This window comes from Apaloderma vittatum, unplaced genomic scaffold (genome assembly GCF_000703405.1).
Source record: "Apaloderma vittatum isolate BGI_N311 unplaced genomic scaffold, ASM70340v1 scaffold16532, whole genome shotgun sequence".
NCBI lineage: Eukaryota > Metazoa > Chordata > Aves > Trogoniformes > Trogonidae > Apaloderma > Apaloderma vittatum.
The window spans coordinates 4,755-24,745 of NW_009702024.1; the positions used below are offsets into that span (position 1 = coordinate 4,755).

The 19,991-nt window shown below is 41.0% G+C and overlaps 1 protein-coding gene across 1 annotated transcript in view; it reads left to right on the forward strand.

Moving 5' to 3' along the window:
- Positions 1-1,092: 1,092 nt before the first annotated feature.
- The window catches only part of LOC104267062 (bifunctional heparan sulfate N-deacetylase/N-sulfotransferase 3), a gene marked incomplete at its 3' end in the record, with an annotated part of 32,845 nt that continues 13,946 nt past the window's right edge, over positions 1,093-19,991 (forward strand). The window contains exons 1-4 of the mRNA XM_009879383.1: positions 1,093-2,073; positions 14,521-14,608; positions 15,211-15,365; positions 17,786-17,971. Coding sequence (XP_009877685.1) covers positions 1,093-2,073; positions 14,521-14,608; positions 15,211-15,365; positions 17,786-17,971 — 1,410 coding nt within the window. The remainder of the gene's footprint in view (positions 2,074-14,520; positions 14,609-15,210; positions 15,366-17,785; positions 17,972-19,991) is intronic.

The window sequence follows — 19,991 nt, forward strand, 5'->3', positions numbered from 1 at the left end:
AGTATTCATTTTAGCCCCTAAAATTAGGAGTTTGTTGGCAGTCAGGCAGCTGAATTGGAAACACAAAATGTGGAGAGCCCTTTCTGTGTGCAACGAAAAATCGCCTGTCTGGAAACATCTCTGGCTTTGCTCATTCAGGATGGGGCTCCTCCTAGGGCACCTGACTTCTTACACTTTTGATATCTCTCCTCTGCTCCCTGAACTGTTATTCTTGAAGCTAGTGTGACAAGGAGCAGACATCTCGATACTTAGAAATGTTTTTTGAGTTCTTGTCAAGGTACTTCCCAGATTGTCGTTTGGTCTCTACACTTTCTGTAACTTCTTTTCCGACGCGTGTCTCTAGATCTGAAAAAGTGGGATTATGTTATTTTTGTCTAACGCCGGTTAATGAGCCTGTGTGCCTGGGTGGCTCAAGTTTTTCTGTTCATTTGTCGCGTCGTTCAGTTCTGTACTTGAAACTTTTGGCCGCGGTTGTGCTGTTGGCTTGAAAAATGACTGCTTTCCTTAGGTGCAAGGTAAAGCTTAAGTACATCCTTAGGTGATCTGCCTCTTAAGTTAGCTTTTGATTTATTACTCTCCTTCCTCTAATATAAGAGCTGCATTATTTTATGTTTTTTTTAATGCAATACCAATTGGTTTCAACAGTTTGGAAAACAGCACACAGTCCAGTAAAATGCTATTTGTAAGTGTAGTTTTGTTTTAAAAATACTCCTACAATACGTGTAATATTGAGTATATCAGAATGTAGCTATTCAACAGTTAAAATGTGCATGTTTTCTTAAGAAGGAAGAAATAACTAGGAGTGCAGAACTTCCAAAAGCAGCTATCAAAGTTTTGAGCCGCTCACTCCCAAACCTCTGCTGGGCAGTGATATTTTTCCCCCCCTTATTTTAACCATGATGATACATCACAATCATAACGCCTTGATTAAATCTCTGGGGTTTTTTTCTTTTCTTCCAGACAATACCTTCCATAAAGCCTTGTGGAAGATAGATGTACGTGCTGCAATGGTGACATAAATATTTCAGAGGGCTGGAACAAATTGTTGAGAGCCTGTGTTTGTTTTTAACGCTGCTGAGGCAAGTAAACAACATGAGTTTTGTCGTGAAACTTCACAGACATTTTCAACGGACAGTCATTTTGCTGGCCACTTTTTGCATGGTGAGCATAGTTATTTCGGCGTACTACTTGTACAACGGCTACAAACAGGAAAACGAACTTTCTGAAGTCTCTTCCGAAGTGGAGTGTGGTGATCCTCAGCTGTTGCCCTACAAGCTGACGGAGACGAAGACGGCGAAGCCCGCCGATCCCCCGAGGACAGAGCTCGTGGTGCTGGTGTTCGTGGAAAGCCAGTACTCGACCTTAGGCCAGGATATCGTAACCGTTTTAGAATCTAGCCGGTTTCAGTTTCACATTGAGATCGCCCCTGGGAAAGGTGACCTCCCGGTCCTCACAGACAGAAACAGAGGCAAATACGCTCTCATAATATACGAAAATATTCTGAAGTACGTGAACATGGACTCGTGGAACAGAGGCCTTCTAGATAAGTACTGTATAGAGTATGGTGTAGGTGTCATTGGATTTCACAAAGGCAATGAGAACAGCTTGCAGAGCTTTCAGCTGAAGGGCTTTCCTTTCCATGTCCACAGCAATCTGGGTATTAAGGACTGCTGCATTAACCCTCATTCCCCGCTGCTCCACGTGACGAAATCTTCTAAGCTTGAGAAAGGTCCCTTGCTTGGAAACGACTGGGCGGTTTTCCAGATTAATCATACGGCTTATCAACCTGTGATATTTGCAAAAGTGAAGACGCCAGAAAACCTTTCACCACCTGCTGCTCTGAGCACTCTCTATGCCACGGTAATTCATGACCTGGGGCTCCATGATGGGATTCAGCGAGTGCTTTTTGGCAATAACTTGAATTTTTGGCTGCACAAGCTGATTTTCATAGATGCCATCTCTTTCCTCTCTGGAAAGAAGCTCAGACTGTCCTTGGATAGGTACATTCTGGTTGACATAGATGACATTTTCGTTGGGAAGGAGGGAACAAGAATGAACACCAACGATGTACAGGTAAAGTATGTGCACAACCTAATGCTTTAACTCTCTAGTCTGATGAGAGATTCTGTGCAAGCATGTACCTCAGTGGCATTAGAAAACCTCCCAGGATGTCAGAGCAGGAGCGTAAAAGTAGCTGTCAACATAAATTTTGAGGAATAGGCTGGATTATTAGCTGTTTGAAACAGGTTGCGGGAGTCAGGAGCTGATTGCAGCATTTCACCTTTCTTACCTCGGTTTTATGGCCCTTGCTTGCGAGGAAGATTTGTGTTCCTATTCTAAAAGCTTCTCCTGTCGCTGAACGACTTGATGTTTTCCATTTTAATGTTTGAAGTTGCACGTTCCTGAAGATCATTTTTTCACTCCGTTGTGCTTTTCAAGCGAGGTGGTGGTTTGGGGTCGGTCGGAGTAACTTCTTAACCTTATTCTTGTTCTGTGTCTCCCTTTCTGTTGGTCAAGAGTGTCGTCACAAAGCAGGTAGGTAGAGGTCACCTTGCACAACTGCTCTTGGTCTAGAGGCTAAAAATGTATAAGATGCTGATTGTTGCCGTGTTGGTGTGAAAAATAAGGGAGAAGGTTCTGTTAGAACTTTGATCACGGCAAGATGAGCCGGAAAAAGGAAAGGCAGTGACAGCACTGCATGCAGTTGATGGCCATTTTCATTTCATTTTCAACAAGGTTTTTGGTTTTATTATGTTGATGTATATGTCATCCTGCAGTAGCCCTGCATATGCTGCTTCCTTTAACAATAGGGTTGAGCTTGGAGTTGCGCTTTAATTTCAAATTGCGGCATACACTCTTTTCCAAAACGTTCTCTGCAAACAAATGTCATGGGAGAGAGCTGGATGAAAGGTGGCAATAAATGGAGGTTCTGTGTAGAACACGATGGCCGCGTTTGAGACAGGTGGGTGAGCATGCTTGGAGAGTCTCCTAAGTGCAAACTCCAATCACAGGAAAGAAATGACGCATCGATGGCCAGACTCCTGTTGTTCTGCGGAAGCAGCAGTTTCCCAGATAAAAGAAAAGGTAAAATAAAGTCTGAGTAACTCTCTCCCTGTGTTGTGCAGGACCTGTTTGAAACTGCATGTTTCCTATTGTTTCTCTTTGTGAGTGACACCTTAGGATTGTCATTCTAGCATAAGTGAGGGTGATTAATTGCCAGAATTACTTACCAGAAACAGGAGGCTGTTGAGACAAATTTAATTAAAGCCAATAGAAAAGGATGAGCTGCATTGTTTTGGGAGAATCGTTTGCGGTATGTCAGAACGCTGTCTTCCCAAAATAAACCTGTCAAACTCGATAGAAATAATATCAAAGTGGAAATAACTTTCAAGTAGGATAATTTCATCTAAACAGAGCTGTGTTCTGAAACAGTGGAATCTAAAAAAGCGTTCCCTTCTGATTCTTCATCTCCTTTAAGTTAAAATGTTCTATTAAACATGTTGTTAGGGCTGTCAGATGCAATGCATCTTCATTACTATTAATATCAAAGGCGTTCTCCTCTGTGGCACAATGACATGTTGAAGAAGTGAAATGAAATCAATTTGCGGCGGTTGAAAATCTGTTATTGTAAAGTTTATTTGCAGATAAGTGACGTCCTATTAAACAAGAAAGTTTTACTGAGCTCTGCTGCATTGACTGTGACAGAGAACGGTGCGCTGCAAGTGTGGAAGTAGGCTGCTAAATGTAGAGTTTGCATGATTTTGGTACTCAACGTCAACTCATTTCTGCTAAGCTTTCGTTTTGAATACTAGCAATCTAGACAGTGTAGGATCAAGTTTTCAAGTGAATGCCTTCCTTATATACCCAAATGAGAGCTGTCAAGTGGTCAGAACAGTTAATATTTGGACCTTCAGCTAAACTGCTCACTTCCTTCCAGGCTGTAAATTGGAGCTGAGCACTTAGGAAAATTGCTGTCGTAAGGCTAAGTGGTAATTTTTTTATCAGTGTTACTTATTGACCTCAGAAGAGGCCAAGTCCAAAGCAAACCCTCTAAAAGGAGTGTCTGCGGCACCCCTAAAGATGAGGCAGAGTGGTGGGACGTGAGCTTGAGTATCAATTATTTGTTTTGTTAAACAACAGATGACATTCATGCCAGTTTCACCACACGTTCTTCTATTAAAAAAAAAAAAAAGAAGAAGAAAAGAAGCAAAGACCTAAACAACTTGAAACTGCTTCGGATTTTTAGCCTGCCCAATTGCTGGGTTTTCCTGTTGCAAATGTGGGCTGATAGAACACAGTTCTTCAGTGTAGCTTACTGAGTAGTTGTGACTGTCAACAGTAACCATCCATCTTCATATTTATTTACTTTATCTTTCTCTGGTATAATAGAAATAATGGAAGAGAACATTTTCATCCTCTAATTGCCTCCCACTTTGAAAATAAGCTTGGTAATGTCATCTTAACATTTGTTTTCCAGTAGCTTTTTTTCTCTCCTAATGCCTGTCAGGCGGGAGGGACAATTACGCTCTGACAATGTTCCGTTTTATTTTCCTCGTGTCTTTTAGAAGAGCAAGAGCTTGGGCAGTACAAATAATTCATTTAAATGGACATACAGAGAGAATCTATCTAGATACCACGGAGGAATTTTATCTTAATAGCCCATGACTGTCTACTAATTTAATATCTTTTTTGGTTACAGGTACTGTTTGTGAAATTTTCATGACTGTAAAGCACTGACATTTTTTCCAAGGGAGAAGCAGCTAATGACGGGGGTGGAACTAAATCTGATTCTTTTCCTCTTGACAGTTTGCACAGTGCTGGTAGCCCAGGCCGTGGGCTGGTCTACCTTTCCCTTCATTTACCTAGTCTGTGCTCTTGCTGCATTTCCTTGAGAGCTGATCGCGTTTTCAAAATGAAAAATTTGTAACACGGTGAAATTATTTTCTCTGGTTAATTGACTGCATGATCTCCTCTTGTCCTTTGTGCACTTTCCAAGAAAGAGATGTTGAAGAAAGAGATGTTGTACTGAAGCCACGGTGGAGATCTCTTCACTAGCTTCATGCAAGCCTTAATCCTTCTCTATGCCTGTAATTATTCTTTAATAGTTGCCACGAAGAAAGTTTTGTATTGCCCTCATCCATTACTGGGGTGGGGGTTGATATATATTTTTTTCTTACTCTACTCACAAAGGCGACACATGCATGCGTTGAAATGGTCAAGCCAAGCTTGAATCTGCAGTCTTACAGCGTTAGAGTCCTTGAAGAACTAGACAACAACAGCTCTTCGTGTGTCATCTGTGCCAAATCACATTCTGGCCATGGAAGGGATTTAGCCAGAAAGAATAAATTCAGAGCATTTTAGTCTCCATCACTTGCACAGTCTTGTCATCTTGCCCACATTTGGGGGTTTATAATGTAGACAGCTGGATCAGAGCTAGTCCTCTAATTCTTCACAGGAGGCAAATAGAAAAATAGCTCATCTGTAGGCAGACAGATGCTGGTGAAGTGAATCGCACCTTAAAAATACGTGTTTATTTCTGTTAATAAAATGCTTCTAGACTGACTCAGATAATAAATCAGTGTTTGCATTTGGTCAGATGAGTCTTCTTCCATGCTCCCAAGTCAGTGCTGTCACTTTGCCATTACGTCTTTAGCGCATTGGTGGCCTCATGTTTCGTTTAATTTTGCTTAATAACAGATTTCTTCCCTAAGGGCTAATTGTTTATTCGCTGTATTACAAATCCGTCCGCATTAGTCTGCGCAGCTTAAATTACTAGGGTTGTTTCAAAGCCATCAAGTGTCTTTTCGCTCGGGGTAGCATATGTGGAAAGAAATCAGAAGTTCCCTTGGTAAGACGTAGCACTTCGATATAAATTTCAAAAAATACAGGGACATATCTTTCCGCTTACTCTTGCATAGAAATGACCTAAATATTTGCCTTAGAAGAGAGACTCGGATATATTGTGCATTAAGGCAGAATGGCAAAAAGCCTGACCTATCCAGGCAATACCAAAGCTGTAAGATGTTCAAATCTATTGGATAATTTATCCTCACCCCAAAAAGCTTTTGCGGTGTTTCAGAATGAGTGGAATAAAAGGAGGCAGTTGAGAGAAAGCCCCTGCTGGAGGTAGATGTTCGAGAGTTAATGCCCCAGGCTTGGGGCAGGGTGCCCGGAGGCACAATTAGGATTTCTGTGCTGAACCTGCTTCCCAGCCTCCCGGCAGTGCCTCCCTCAGCTCTCCTGTCATCTCCCTCTTACCTCTCTTTGCAAGTTCTCTTGGTCAGGGACTCTTTCCGTTCTGTGCTTTTTTTTTCAAAGAGCACTTTGATAATACAAATATTAATAATGCAGCTACAGCTCGCCATGGAGCTGTGCGGATCCATTGCTGTTCTGCGAGATTTCTTCTGGGCGTTTGGCGATGCCAAGGTAGCCATCCCATCCCTGCTGCCAGCGGAATTGAATTATCACCGCCAACAAAGACGCTGCAGACAAATCTAGAAATCCAAGCACTTAACTGGAAAACCTGATACCAAAATAGAGCTTACCTCCTTCTCGAGGTTCAGGCACGTCAAGAAGGCGCAGTCTGATAAAAAGGGAAAAATTAGGGTAGAAGTGGGACTCGGTTTCATTAGGTTCTTTTACAGTAGAGCTGTGTGGAAAGTATCCTTTCTATTTGGTTGGGAAGAAGTCAGTGCGACTGCGGGACTGAGTCTTGGTGATTACCCTTACAAAACGAAGCGCAAGAAAACCAGTTGGTTGCCAGTGTATATCCAGTGCCTCAGGGCAATGTCCTCTCTGGTTCCAGTTCCAGTTTCTTTTCCTGAGCAAGCTTCCACACTACATGGTAGAAAGTGTTGCCCCCTCTTTAAGGATTATGTTTGGCAGAGCGTAAAAACCTTATAACCGATTTAGGAGATTCCTTCTGATCCTTTCCAGTCCTGGCATATGAGTTAGGATTTCTCCTTAAAATGTAGTTTCATATTTGGATTAAACCATAAATCAAATACTATTTTATGTTGCAAAAATTATGCTGCAGTACATTGGAAAATTGGGTTAATGGCACAAAACATTTCTCCCTTGTCCTTTCTCACTGCCTTCATTAAAGGTAATAGAAGCGGTGAAAATGGTAACCCTGAAAATACCCTAAAACCAAGATGAATGCTAAAATATACCCGAGTTTGTCATGTGAGTGGGTTTGAAATTTCAGCTGTCTATGAAAAATGCCGGTTTACATCAGGAAAGTACTTCCTCTTCCTGACTGAGGAGGTTTCCAGAACATTGTGCTCCGTTCTGCACCGCTTCACCAGAAATATTGCGAGAGTGCTTGAAGACATCAGGCTAGTCAGGGTAGGTCTGGGCAAAAAAAATTGAAATATAAAGGCTGAAAAATTCAGTAAGCAATGATGACCAAAGCAGAAAGCAATAGGCTGCAGATGTCTGCAGGCTATAAACAGTGAGGGTGGATAAAAATACGTGGTGTAAGGCATGGAGATAGCTCACTGTGGGTTGAATAGCCAATCCAAGTGGCAGAACAGAGGCTCGTGTGCAGAAGGAAGTAGAAGGGTTATGTAAGTCTCAAAAAATTAGATTTGGCCAAAGGGTATGAAATATGCTGTTGGAAGGAATATAATATTGGCAAGGAATTTGTAGTGAGATGTGTTCCCTGTGTCTTACAGTGTAGTAAAACGCAGAGCTCGGCTTGAGTCTCCCAGTTATGTGTGTGATTTTATGCAAGCTTGCCTTGCTTGCTTGCTTTTCTCCTGTCTTTTCTTTGACACTGATGTAGCAGGGAGTTTCATTCAGCAACTTTGTAAATACTCATAAAGACAAGGAAAAGAAATATTTTTGTGACCCTTAGCCGGTGAGCAAGGTGAAGGCGGAATTCCCAGCTGTTTCTGACATGGAGCTTTCTGGCAGAAAAAGAAAATGAGAAACTTTTGGGGTTTTGTGGGTTTTTTACTGTTAATAGAGATGGAATGTAGAGAGAAATAGAGCTTTTGATGTAGCTCGGCTCAGCCCAGACATAGGGACAAACTTTGATAGGTCTTTTTAATCAGATACAGTATCAAGGGAAGCACATGAATCTTTTTGGATCCATTAGGGGAGGGCATAAAAAAAAGACTAAGAAACACTCGTGAGTGGATTGTGTCAGGCCACGGAGTACCCAGTTTATTTCACATGCTGGTGATGTGGTGACTCCTGTTTTACTAAACAGGGAGAGCCCCTGGCTCTGCTGTGGTCTTTATTGAAATTTGACGGCTTGAGTCTCCATTTGTTTGCCCTTTATTTGTTCTCCAATACGCAGAACGAAGCATGGACACAAATATTGTGCTTGTCTAGAAGCTTGAGGCTTGCTAGTGGGGACAAGAAGTATAAACTCCAAAGGGAACAAACCTTGGAGTGTTCAACTTCAGTGTCCGATGTCTCTTTCAAGCTACCTGAACAGCATCTTGTTATCCCTCGGTGTGTGGACTTGAGTTTTCCTGTGATCGTGTAAGAGATTTCTATCTAAGGGAGGACGGGCTCTGCTGCAGCGGGAGCTGGTGGCCAGCCTGTGCAGGGGACACTGTCTTCTTGGAGAGTAGCCCTTGTACTCCAGCCAAACGCCGCTTGCTGTGCCTGAAGGCTTGTGGCGAGAGCGAAAGCTGGAGCTGGCGTGTGAGGAAGCATTAAATAAGAAGCAAATGTGCTAGAAGCTTGGATAATATCTCTGTGCTTTCTGAGCTGGGTGAGCGGAGCTTGCTCTCCACAACATCCTGAAAGGAGGTTCATGTGATGTGGGAGTCGGTCTGTTCTCCCAAGTAACAAGTGCTTGGAGGAGAGGAAATTCCTCAAGTTGTGCCAGGGGAGGTTTAGATTGGAAAAATCACTTCACCAAAAAGGTTGTCAAGGACTCGAACAGGCTGCCCAGGGCAGTGGTGCAGCCACCATCCCTGGAGGTGTTTAAAAGACATGGTGTTCAGGGACGTGGGTGAGTGGTTAATGGTTGGACTCGATAATCTTTAAGGTCTTTTCCAACCTGATTGATTTTATGATTACAAGAAGTCCAGACAGTTTGACTGAACGGGCATGCCGCCGTTTTTACTTCTATGACAAAATACTGTGCATCCCACCAAAGGAGATCTGAAGTTGTGAAAGTGTGGGTTATCTCCTAAGGATAGATATAAATAAATATGATAAATATGATAAATATGAAAAGACATTCACTGCGTTTTAGAGTCACTTCGTTTTTACTTGGAGTTCTGTTGTGCCCCGTTCCGCTCTTCGCACTTGGTGTTTCATAAGCGATTCAAGTGTTAGGCAAAAATGCAAGAGCTGAATTTTCTGTTGAATCCTGTCTGACTAAAATGCAGGGAAAAATATCCTCTGCAGCAGTAGGGTGTTTATTAGTCCTATTTCTAGTGGCCCGTGGTTTTTTTCCCCTTTGATTAAAAGAAGTGCAGGATTTTATTTCTGTTAACTGCAGAATAACGAGATCATTTAGCTGTTTAGTAATAGTAATCTCTTTCATCTAAGTGTAGTTTAATTAAGATCTGATAATGCAGATTTTCATCTAGAAATCTGAGAACAGCATGCTAAGCACTTTATTAAACAGTGTTGGTGCCAAGTATTTAAAACCTTCAACTTACCTTGCCATAATTAGCTTATCCTCATTAGCTGCTGTCTCAACCTCCAAGAGTAAGAAGCTGCTGAATGAAGTTAGAAATATTCCTTAAATCTCTTGGTTGCACAAATTATTTACCTAGATGCAAGAGCCTAATTACTTGAAAATGTGTAATTGGACTGTCTTCAAGATCATTATTGTATGTGATTTAAAAAAACCTCCATAGGAAGACACAGTAACGTTAAACCAGTGTGTTCTGATGAAAAAACTGCTGATGAACATCAACTGCGACAACATTTTCAAAAGTTTTAGCATCCTTGAGTGGAGCTCTGCCTGTCCCGCGGACTGCAGAGCTGGGCTCCGAGGCATCTCTGCTTGCTCACTTACAGCCACAATCGCCGCAGGTAGCATCTCGCTGTCCGGAAAACTACAACGATTTTTAGGTAACCGGAACCAGGTGCTTTGTTTTGTCTCTGAGGAATTCTTGCACACATTTCTCTGGTTTAAATTCCACTCTGTTCCGTGGTCCTTCGTAAGGAGGCATCCTGCTGGCATGTGGAACTTTCAAACTGTTGCGTCTTTCCAAGTACTCAATAGACTTAATGAAATACATGTTTTTAATTGAAAGAATAATTTGTTTCCTGAAGCTGCTCTAGCCTGATACTATACCCCCCACCCATTTTTATTTTGTTGTACCAGGTAGCAGGAATAGTTCCCTTCAGCTCGCTTTGCATCGGTATTTTATAAACTTGAATACATGTATTGGCAGCAGTTTAATTTTCCTGTCCCTGTTTCACAAGTCTTTCTATTTGTGCCGGGTTGTGTCCCCTTGGATACCTTGCTTGCACCAAACTGCAGAGCAGTCTCCTTTCCTCACTTACACAGTTTAGGATCTATTTATAATTTATGGCTCTGCCAGCTAAACAATTTGCAGAAAACGCCAAAGATGTTCTTTTTCTTCTCTTGCCCCCTCTGTAGCGTCAGCTCTGTTAAGAGAGTGCACAGTCAAAAGAAAATTTAAGCGTTCTTCCCTTTCGTCTGAGAGATATTCAGAATTTCTTTTCAGATACACCCAGTATACCCAAAGCAATTATCCTTCCTCCTGCATAGATTAAATGTTTATGGTAATGGGTGTCAAAATGCTAATCTTGGAAATCCAGAAAGAATAGACATTGAATTTTAATGATGTTCCAAAATACATAATTTATCACGAGGGAAACATTTTTCCTCACAAGTGAAATAGCCTGTCTAATAAAATAACGATTCCCGGCCGTTTGGGACAGACCTTCACCGAGGCTATCTCCTCTTTCTTCTTGCCATGCTGCCTCTTGCTGCCTCCATACGCCCCGAATTTGAAATACTGATTTTAGGACTCTGAAGATAAGCACCAAGCTCTAAAAATCCTGATTTTTTTTTTTTTGTATGCAACATAAATGCAACCTTCAGTCGCGTCTGTGTTACGTTCATCATTTCTCTTTTCCCTTTGCCCCCAACCCTCTTTTATTCTTTTTTCCTGTTTCTGCATTATCAATAGAAACTTGTGAAAAGGTCAGGCTCTTAAAAGTAAATTAATTCCTAATTTCAGGGCACTTTTGATAGTGTTGTTAGACATGAAATAGTAAAGCAGATGTTGAGAGAAGAGATGTGCTTCCTGAAAAAAGTGGGAAATTTCTGGAAAATGAGGAAGCTGACCTTTCTTGCTTTTGTTACTGATGTGAAAGCTTCTGAAGAAATCACTCCTGTGTGTTTGCCCGGGACAGACTGACACTTGTGATTTCTCTGTGACAGACGGTAAAGTGAAAGCACGTCGAGAGATATTTGAGGACACGAGGCGGGATGGTTTCCCGGCCATGGGAATAGGGAAAAAGTTTGGCAATGTGTGTTTTATCCTTGGCTTTGATGCTGGTTTACTTGAGCTTTTGACAGCCCGTGTCGTCTGCTTGTGCCTCTCTTTGTCCTGTCCATAAGTTGAGAAAAAACAAGTAAACCCACTTCCTTCGTTCAGTAAAGGTGATGTCTCTGAATTCTGACTTGAATAGGGTGATGCTGATCAATAATGTGAGAATCTGGCTTTATTTCCAACATACATGATTTCTTATATTCCTTTTGTTGTACAGTAAACTCTTCAGATCCAGGGATTTGAAGAACGCTGTTGTCTTGCTGTCGGGGTGACTTTTGTCCATTCCTGGGATTGCAGCAGGGCTTTTTTCTGAGATTATTTTGCTCTGTGGTGAAGCAGGAGGTCTTTCGTCATATGCCGAATTCTCACATTTGATTTTACTGGCATAAGGAATTTCCTAAACCTAGTATGTGAGCTTAGGAGAAGTTGAAAAGTCAAGTAGCTGTGTGCATGAAGGCGATTATGCAGCCAGCAATTTGTTTTCCTTATGTTACTAGCACAAGTCTAACATATGTACTAAGGTGCTATTTACAAAGGCTTTACTAAAAACATATTCTTCAGTAGTGGTGTGTTTATACAACTTCTCCTGCAACCCTGAGGGGCTGCTTATAAACCAGTCATAAAATACAGAGAGAATACCACCAGCTTACCTTCAGCGTATGAAACAGCATTTAGAAATGGAATTTCAGGCTCTTCGTCCCCCTGCTTTTCTCTCTCTCTGTGTCTTTCTGATGGAAACTCACAGTAATAGGCTCTGCCATCTGCTACTATATATTTTTCACGAGTCTTAACATTTTGTTTTTAGAACCTGAAAGATGAGTAAAATGTCAAGTCGCACAGAAAATAATCACAGGCACGACAACTCAAATGTTATCTCGGCTTGTCGGTACAAGAAGCGGCTCGCGGCCGGGCTGTGCCCCCCTTCTCTGCAGACAGCGCCGGCGGAGCAGGTACAGCCCTGGGATTAGCCGGTGCCTCTTCCACCACCACAAGCCCTCAGCAGGAGATCTCCTGTTGGCTTGAGTGAGAGTTATGTGGCCAAAAAATCAACGGCGTCGCTCTGGAAGTTCGTTCTGTAGAAGGTGGACTTGGGATTTCATCCGACAGGATGTACTGGTGACATAAAGGGCGTACTGCCACGTCACCTGCCTCTGACGTTTTTAACCGTGCAAAGAGAAAATGATTTCATTGCACAGGTTCCCAGCAGCTCAGAGATAGTTTTCATAAGGAATCCTCTGCAGATTTGCTACCTTGCGTTAGAATAAGAAGCCTCCTTGGTGATCTTTGCACTCTCAGCCTGCCCAAAAGCCCTTGTTAGAGCCTCGGGGGGGTTTTCTCTGAACGCTCCGCTTCAGAAGTCTCGAGCTTGTTTTGAGTGTTCTCCATTCTGCGCTTCATTGTGCTCATTCCTTTAGAGAGTGCCTTGTTCGCAGGACATTTTTCAGCCTTTCCCGTGGAAGATGATCTTTATCTTGCTAGCACTGTGCCTTGAACCTGCCTCTACTGGTGTTGCTGGAGCTGTAGTGGTGAAGATTCTCTGAACGCTCCGCTTCAGAAGTCTCGAGCTTGTTTTGAGTGTTCTCCATTCTGCGCTTCATTGTGCTCATTCCTTTAGAGAGTGCCTTGTTCGCAGGACATTTTTCAGCCTTTCCCGTGGAAGATGATCTTTATCTTGCTAGCACTGTGCCTTGAACCTGCCTCTACTGGTGTTGCTGGAGCTGTAGTGGTGAAGAAGGCAGCTGGAGAGGCAAAGTATTAAACTTATATAAAGTATTTCCAGATCTGAGAGGAGCTAGGAAAGAGGAGGCAGATGAGTGATGTTTTTTTCACCAATTTAGTTTTGTGATTAATATATATTTAACGAATACACTTAGGCATAATGTCCTGGTCTGCTGAAATGGTGAACAAGGCAAGTACTGCTGGTGACTGCTGGTCCCTCAGGAGCCTGCAGACAGAGATTATTTTCCTACCAGAACCGATTGGGATGAGCCCTGGGAAAGAGCTGGAGAGGAGCTCCCGTGGCCAAAACTTTGATAATCGCAGGTGGATATCGCCTGCATCTGTGAAATGAGTTATATTTTAAGGAACTCTAAGTTTACTGTATCTAAAGCAGGACCTGACTTCCATGCTAACATTTTATTGTCGTTGAGATTCTGGTAAAAGAAAAAAAAAATAATAATTGGAGCCAAAGCACTCATATAATGAAATGTCCAAAGAAATTGCATTTAAGATTACTGGTTTGTATTTTTCAGGGCAAAAAATGGAATTTCAAGAGTTGGGGAGCCTACTAGACCTTTAAACCTTGGCAAATCTCCAATGATTTCAATCTTTTTCTGCCTTTAAATACACTCCCCTTTAATAACATTCTTAGAGTTAATAATTTCTGACAGTAGTATTGCTTTAATCACTTTATTAAAATCTTGATGCTATAATAGATGTTGACTCTGCGAGAGCAAACAACAGCAGAGTGTGAAAGTTTGGGAGGTGGCTCTGCAAGTCGTCTGGGAATCTTGAGAGCAGCAGATCAAGAAGTGCATATTGGAATAAAAGAGTGAAGCTGTAGCTGATTAATAATAGTTTTCCCTTTTTTCTTCTGCATGCTTTTCTTGATTTTGTTGTTTTTTTTTTGTTTGAACTGGTTCGGTGCAAGCACACGTATGCTGACAACTGTCTGAGAAATAAATCCCAGTTTGGGGGAATTCAGGATTAAGTTCTTGGATGTGCAGTAGGCTTCATCCAGCTTCTTTCTGTCTTTCTGGATTCTTTTTTCGTCGCCAGTAATTTTGAAACATGACTAAAATCTGTGCTTGTCCTGATATAGAGAGACCCAACTGTGACCCTGGTGAGTGGAGCAGTGGTCAGGGGCATGAGAAATCTGAATTTCCTTCCTGGCTGTGTCCCAGCAAAACCAATTGAAAAGACATATACCTGTAAAAATATTTATATTGTGTTAATGAATTTTGCACCAGATGTGTTTTCTGCAGAAGTATTTATGTAGTGGGTTGTTGTTTTTCAGGCGCTGCTTGACACTCAGAACCTTTTGAGAGCCCAGATTACAAATTTTACTTTCAACCTGGGATTTTCAGGGAAATTTTATCACACAGGTAAGAATGAAATACTAAAATCTTTCCTTTTGATGGTGTTCTTTTTACTAGGAGGAAAGTAGGAATGATAGAGACGAAGGGTCTGAGTAGAGAGTAGAGTTTCTTTTGCAATAGGTTAACTACAAATTGTTTTTTGATTCCAGGTTGCTTTGGCATATACATTTGTGTGATGTATCAAGTCAAATTTTTCTTCTAAAATACTGCATTAAGCTTTTGTCTGAGCTGTAATCTGTCAGGAAATAACTGTGTAGGTAGAGTCTGTAAAAACCTCTCTGCTGGGTGATCAGAAAGTAAGAATTAGCCGGGAAGAGAAAATAATTGGATGACGCCTAATTTTTGTAAAATATTTGGAAAAAAAATAACTTCTGGGTGTCATAGGTAACGAAAGGAAAATGAGTTTGTTTGGGCAGTGAATTTAGTTTGGAGGAAGTGTACCAGAAAAATGGTCAATGTATTCATTTCAACCGTGTATTAAACTGTCGTGTGCACCATTTCTCTGATTCCATCCCTTAGCTACTGATGCCACAGTTGTAAGAATACGATAAAAGTAGAGACTTTACTCCAGAGATATTCGTCTTTTTGTTGTTTTCTTTTTTCTGCAGGGACTGAGGAGGAAGATGAAGGCGATGACCTGCTGCTGAGATCTGTAGATGAGTTCTGGTGGTTTCCCCACATGTGGAGTCACATGCAGCCTCACCTCTTCCACAATGAGTCCTCACTGGTGGAGCAGATGATCCTCAACAAAAAATTTGCCTTAGTGAGTTCTATTTTTGCATTATAGAGTGATTTTAGGTATTGAGAAACCATTATTCCTATTGTGTTGGAAAATCAGTCCATGCAGAATTTGTTTTAATCTCAAAGTTTTCACAAAGTGCTGTGAAAATCCTATTTCTCTGCAGCTTGGATTTCCTTCTCGATTGAACATAGATTTATTCATTTTTTGATTACTTTATTTGAAATACTAGAACAAAAAGAGTGAACTTACGGTCATGTGTCAGTGGGTGTGGGAGGAAGTATATACCTAGAATATCAAGGGAGTATAATTTGATATAATTAGAAAACTTCGCTTTTAAGTAGATAAAGTGCATGCATTCCTTCGACCAAAGATTTTACCCAGTTCACTGTGACCTGTAGGTGTCCTGAGTAGAAGCCAGCTCAAATTTACTGCTTCCTTTAAAGAAAGCTTTTCAGTAGAAGTTAGAAGCATGATATTTTAAAAATCCCGTGTCCAAAATTCCCTTTTTTCTGTGATTCAGTGTGCTGTTGCAAGCTCCAGGGGAATTAAATTAGTTCTTACAGTTCTGGTGTGACCCAAGACGTCCTCTGGGGTTATTCTCCAGTATGTAACCATTAAACTACGTTATTACAGTAATTCATATTCAGCCCTGTTTTAAGTGACAATTTCTCTTTCCTTCGCTGCTTGGAATGCTCTTAATACTTACAGATACATTATGTTAAATTTTTTGTGTCTGAACTTATGTATAGACACATAGACACGAAGCTACTCGTTATGTTTCATTTGCTTAAAGAATTTAAATTAACACCAAAGATAAGTATCCTCCTTTTTTAAAAGAGGCTGAAATTGCTGATGCCTCGTGCGGTCTCCAGCTGAATGTGTGCATTGCGTGCGGGATCCTCAACGTGGGAATTACAGTCCCTGAGAAATCATGGAGGCACTGACACATCGAAGGTGATAGCCTCATAATTAGAATGAAAGATTTTAATTACGTATTTATTACTGTGCGTTGTAAAACTTGAGGGAGAAACCCTTAAAAAAAATCCGACACTATAGCTGAAGGAAGGAGACTAAACGGGACGTTAGAGAATGCAATTCCTTGCATGTTCTGTCAAGATCTTTATTTCTCATGTTTATGCATGCTAAAGGGAAGAAATTGAAATCCTTATGTCTTATTTCTCATGTTCTTCGGGAGCAGAAGCAAATGCTGCTTCTTGTGAGTTGGGAGCTGTTAGTAAAGTTTTCACATTTAAATTATACCAGGTATACCTGGTGCTGAATCCTGACTAAGCTTTTTAAGGCCTGGATGTCATCTTTCCTGCAGAGCTCTAGTCCTCCTCCAGGAAAGATTACTTGACTTAGATCATGAACCCATTTTGTTTTTGAGAGAAGATTTACCAAATTTTTCGTATTCCTTAGTATGAAGTTCCTTAGTATCAAGTTTATTCCTTAGTATCAAGTTGATTCAAAAGAAGAGATGCAAGTGTCACTCAACTCTTACCTTTGCACAAAGTGTATTTAGAAATGAGAGTGAAGACGACCATAAAAGTGCAAAAAAATGTAAAAACCTCTTGAACAGATTTTTTGAAGGTTGTGCAAAGGCACTTTTCCTAAATCACTGCAACGCAACAAAGTCTTGCACTGTATTCTGCCATATACTGTTCCTTTGAAAAGTAACTGGAGAGAAAGGAGAAAAAGAAAAATACATTAGATTGTGTCAGAAACAAGAAACTAAAGAAAATATGTTGCGTGTCAAGAGAAGGTGATACCAGCAAGGTCAATATGTAAACAAAATAAATGATGGGAGTCTGCAAAAACAGAAGTTGTACTACAAAAGGGGTTAGTCTACAGCATCTGCCTGCCATCCTCAGGATTTTACAAGTTATTATTGTTTGTCTTTTTTGTAAAAAGGATGCTGAAATGATTAAGCTTGTTTCTGAATATGTTTTTTTTTGTTTCGAGTGGACTAGAGAGGAAATGCAGTGACTTTCTGCGAACTTCAGCTCACAGTCCAATTAATTGTGCAGGGACATGTAGTGGAAATCACTTTTTTATTATTTTAACTGCCAAATACTGCCCATTGTATTGAGCATGTGCCAGTAACTCCCTGAATTCTTAGTTTGTGAGCAAATTCTGTGCAAGATCATGAGAAGAGCGCAGCTTTCTGTTTAGTGTAGATTGAAGAAATCAGTGTAAAATACTTCTGTGCCGCTCTTTTTTATGAGTATCCTCATAAAAGTATTTATTATAAAGGCTTTTATGTTAAAATCTGCTGTTTCACCTTCACTCTGCTGCCTTCCATCTCCGTTAAGTATCAGCATTTCAGACCTGTGTTGAGACCTGTTGTTCATCTCTCGCAAACCAAGCATTTCGGAAATGCCAGAATTAAATGTTTAATTAATTAAATGTTTGAAAGCAGTGGTTGTTCTGTGATGTTTCAGGAACACGGTATTCCAACGGATTTGGGCTATGCAGTGGCTCCACACCATTCTGGAGTCTACCCAGTACACGTTCAACTTTACGATGCTTGGAAAAAGGTCTGGAATATCAGAGTGACCAGCACAGAAGAATACCCCCATCTGAAGCCCGCGAGGTTTAGACGAGGCTTCATCCACAAAAACATCATGGTGAGTTGTATTTATCATGTTCAGATCCGCTGCTTTACGAACAATTTGGGGGTTTTAAGTGGAAAAACACAGTATCGTGAAAGTTCACACTGCGAGAAGCACATATTGCCATGCATAAGTAGCAAGATATATTTGACAGTATCTTGTTAATTAAAATCAGTCTGCGGATGATGATGTTACCGCTGATGAAGGTGGCCTCCAGGCACCCAGTGTTAACACTTCCCAGGCTGATAACTGTTCTCGTTCCACTCTTAATACTGCTTCAGAGATCTCAAGTTAAAAAAGCCAACTTTGCATCTTTTAACAGGCTATTACGGGTTAGATTTCTAGCAGCTTTTAAATTTGCATGGTCCCATTAACTGCAAAAAGGGTTTTGCTGCTTTATGATGTCTGAGAATCGGGATCTTGGTGCATGAGGGGTTTTTTTTACAAAAAGAAAAAAAAAGAGGTTACACACAACCGACACGGAAGGCGTTACGTTAGTGCCATCTGGTCGCTGGGCCGTCGGCTATTTCTGATTCTCACGCTGTCGTTAGGATCTGAGGAGGGTTTCAAAACAACTTTTCCAAACACCTGTTGCTATGTTCTTGAGCAACTTTCTTCTGGAGCACGTAGGAGAGCGGCGGAAGGGTCAAGTGCCGTAGCGCACGACTGCCACTTCGCTTCTGACAGCATCTTGGGATCATCCGCGAGTTGCCATGGAGACCACGTTTCTAAGCCAAATGATAATATTTAAAAGTTGGGGTCTATTTTTGGACGAAGCCAATTCAAATGATCGCCAGCCATCCGGGAAAAAAAATCGACGGCGTTTGAGCTGCAGTTGGTTCCTTCCAGAGCAATAGCTGCTTGTGAAATAATGGGTTTGTGGATGTGCTTGGGGGGCGTGTGAAGCACTTGGGGAAGACTGATGGACTCAGATTCTCCTGAAATCTCCTTCATCAGTTTTTGTAAAAACATGTCATTGAAGGACGCGTAACGAGACTGAACACGAGGACACTGGGGCCAAAAATCTATTTCCAAGAACAGTCATAGAAAACCGTCTTTTCTGGGAGGCTCAAGCTTTCAGTTCTCCAGGGCAGATGCATTAATATTTTACATCTGCAGGCTTCGAGTGATGAATACATTCAGTAATAAAATCGTCGTGTAAGATTTGCCAGAGCATTTCCCATCCGGTAGAGCATCATTCTCTGTCTGTGTGGGGGATTTTTCTCATGTTTCATCAGTGAAATCCAAAGGTTTTGAAAAAGGCAGTTTATAGCGAACACACAAATTCCTGACGTTTTCTGTCAACACAGAATTTACGATCTGTGGTCACAGGATCCTGTACATTACAAAAAAGATGTTGAGAAGTGCAACGACAAGACAGAGTCTCCACAAAACCACAGTCTGTGCCAGTAAGGGATGTGTGTGCTTTCAAAGTTGAAGCTATCATATAATAAGTGTTTAAATGGCATTAAAATGTTAAAGAACAATCCCAGTTTATGAACGTTCATTCAATACAAACCAACAGCTGTTGGTTTTCCATACAAGATAAACATAATTGAAATGCCAGCAAGTTATTTTCTGCAATTGCTAGAAAATATTTGGAAGTTCTACTGTAAAACCTGCCTGAAGTTATTAGCTTTTCCTATTCGGAAGGTTTGCTTTTAGAAAACCTTTTTATTGATGCTACTTTTTATTGCAGCTGATCTTACAAAACTAGCAGAATTAAATGACAAACAAATCTTTCTCGGAATGTGAGCGTTACTGGCAGAATTCATCATGTGTCAATGTGAAATTATTATTGGTGGTGATGCCTAAGCAAAACAAAACCCCAGTGACTTTCAAATCCTTGTTTAAATTTACACAAAACCCAGTGTTCAGATGAAAACCAGAACTGATTAGTACAGTATAGACTGATGATATCTCAGATGATGTTTCAAAATTTAAACTTTTTGAAATCTTTGATGATTAGACTTTAAATACTTGGGTTTAGTATCAGGTGTTACAGACAGAATTAGTTTTTGGAGGTCGCTGAATT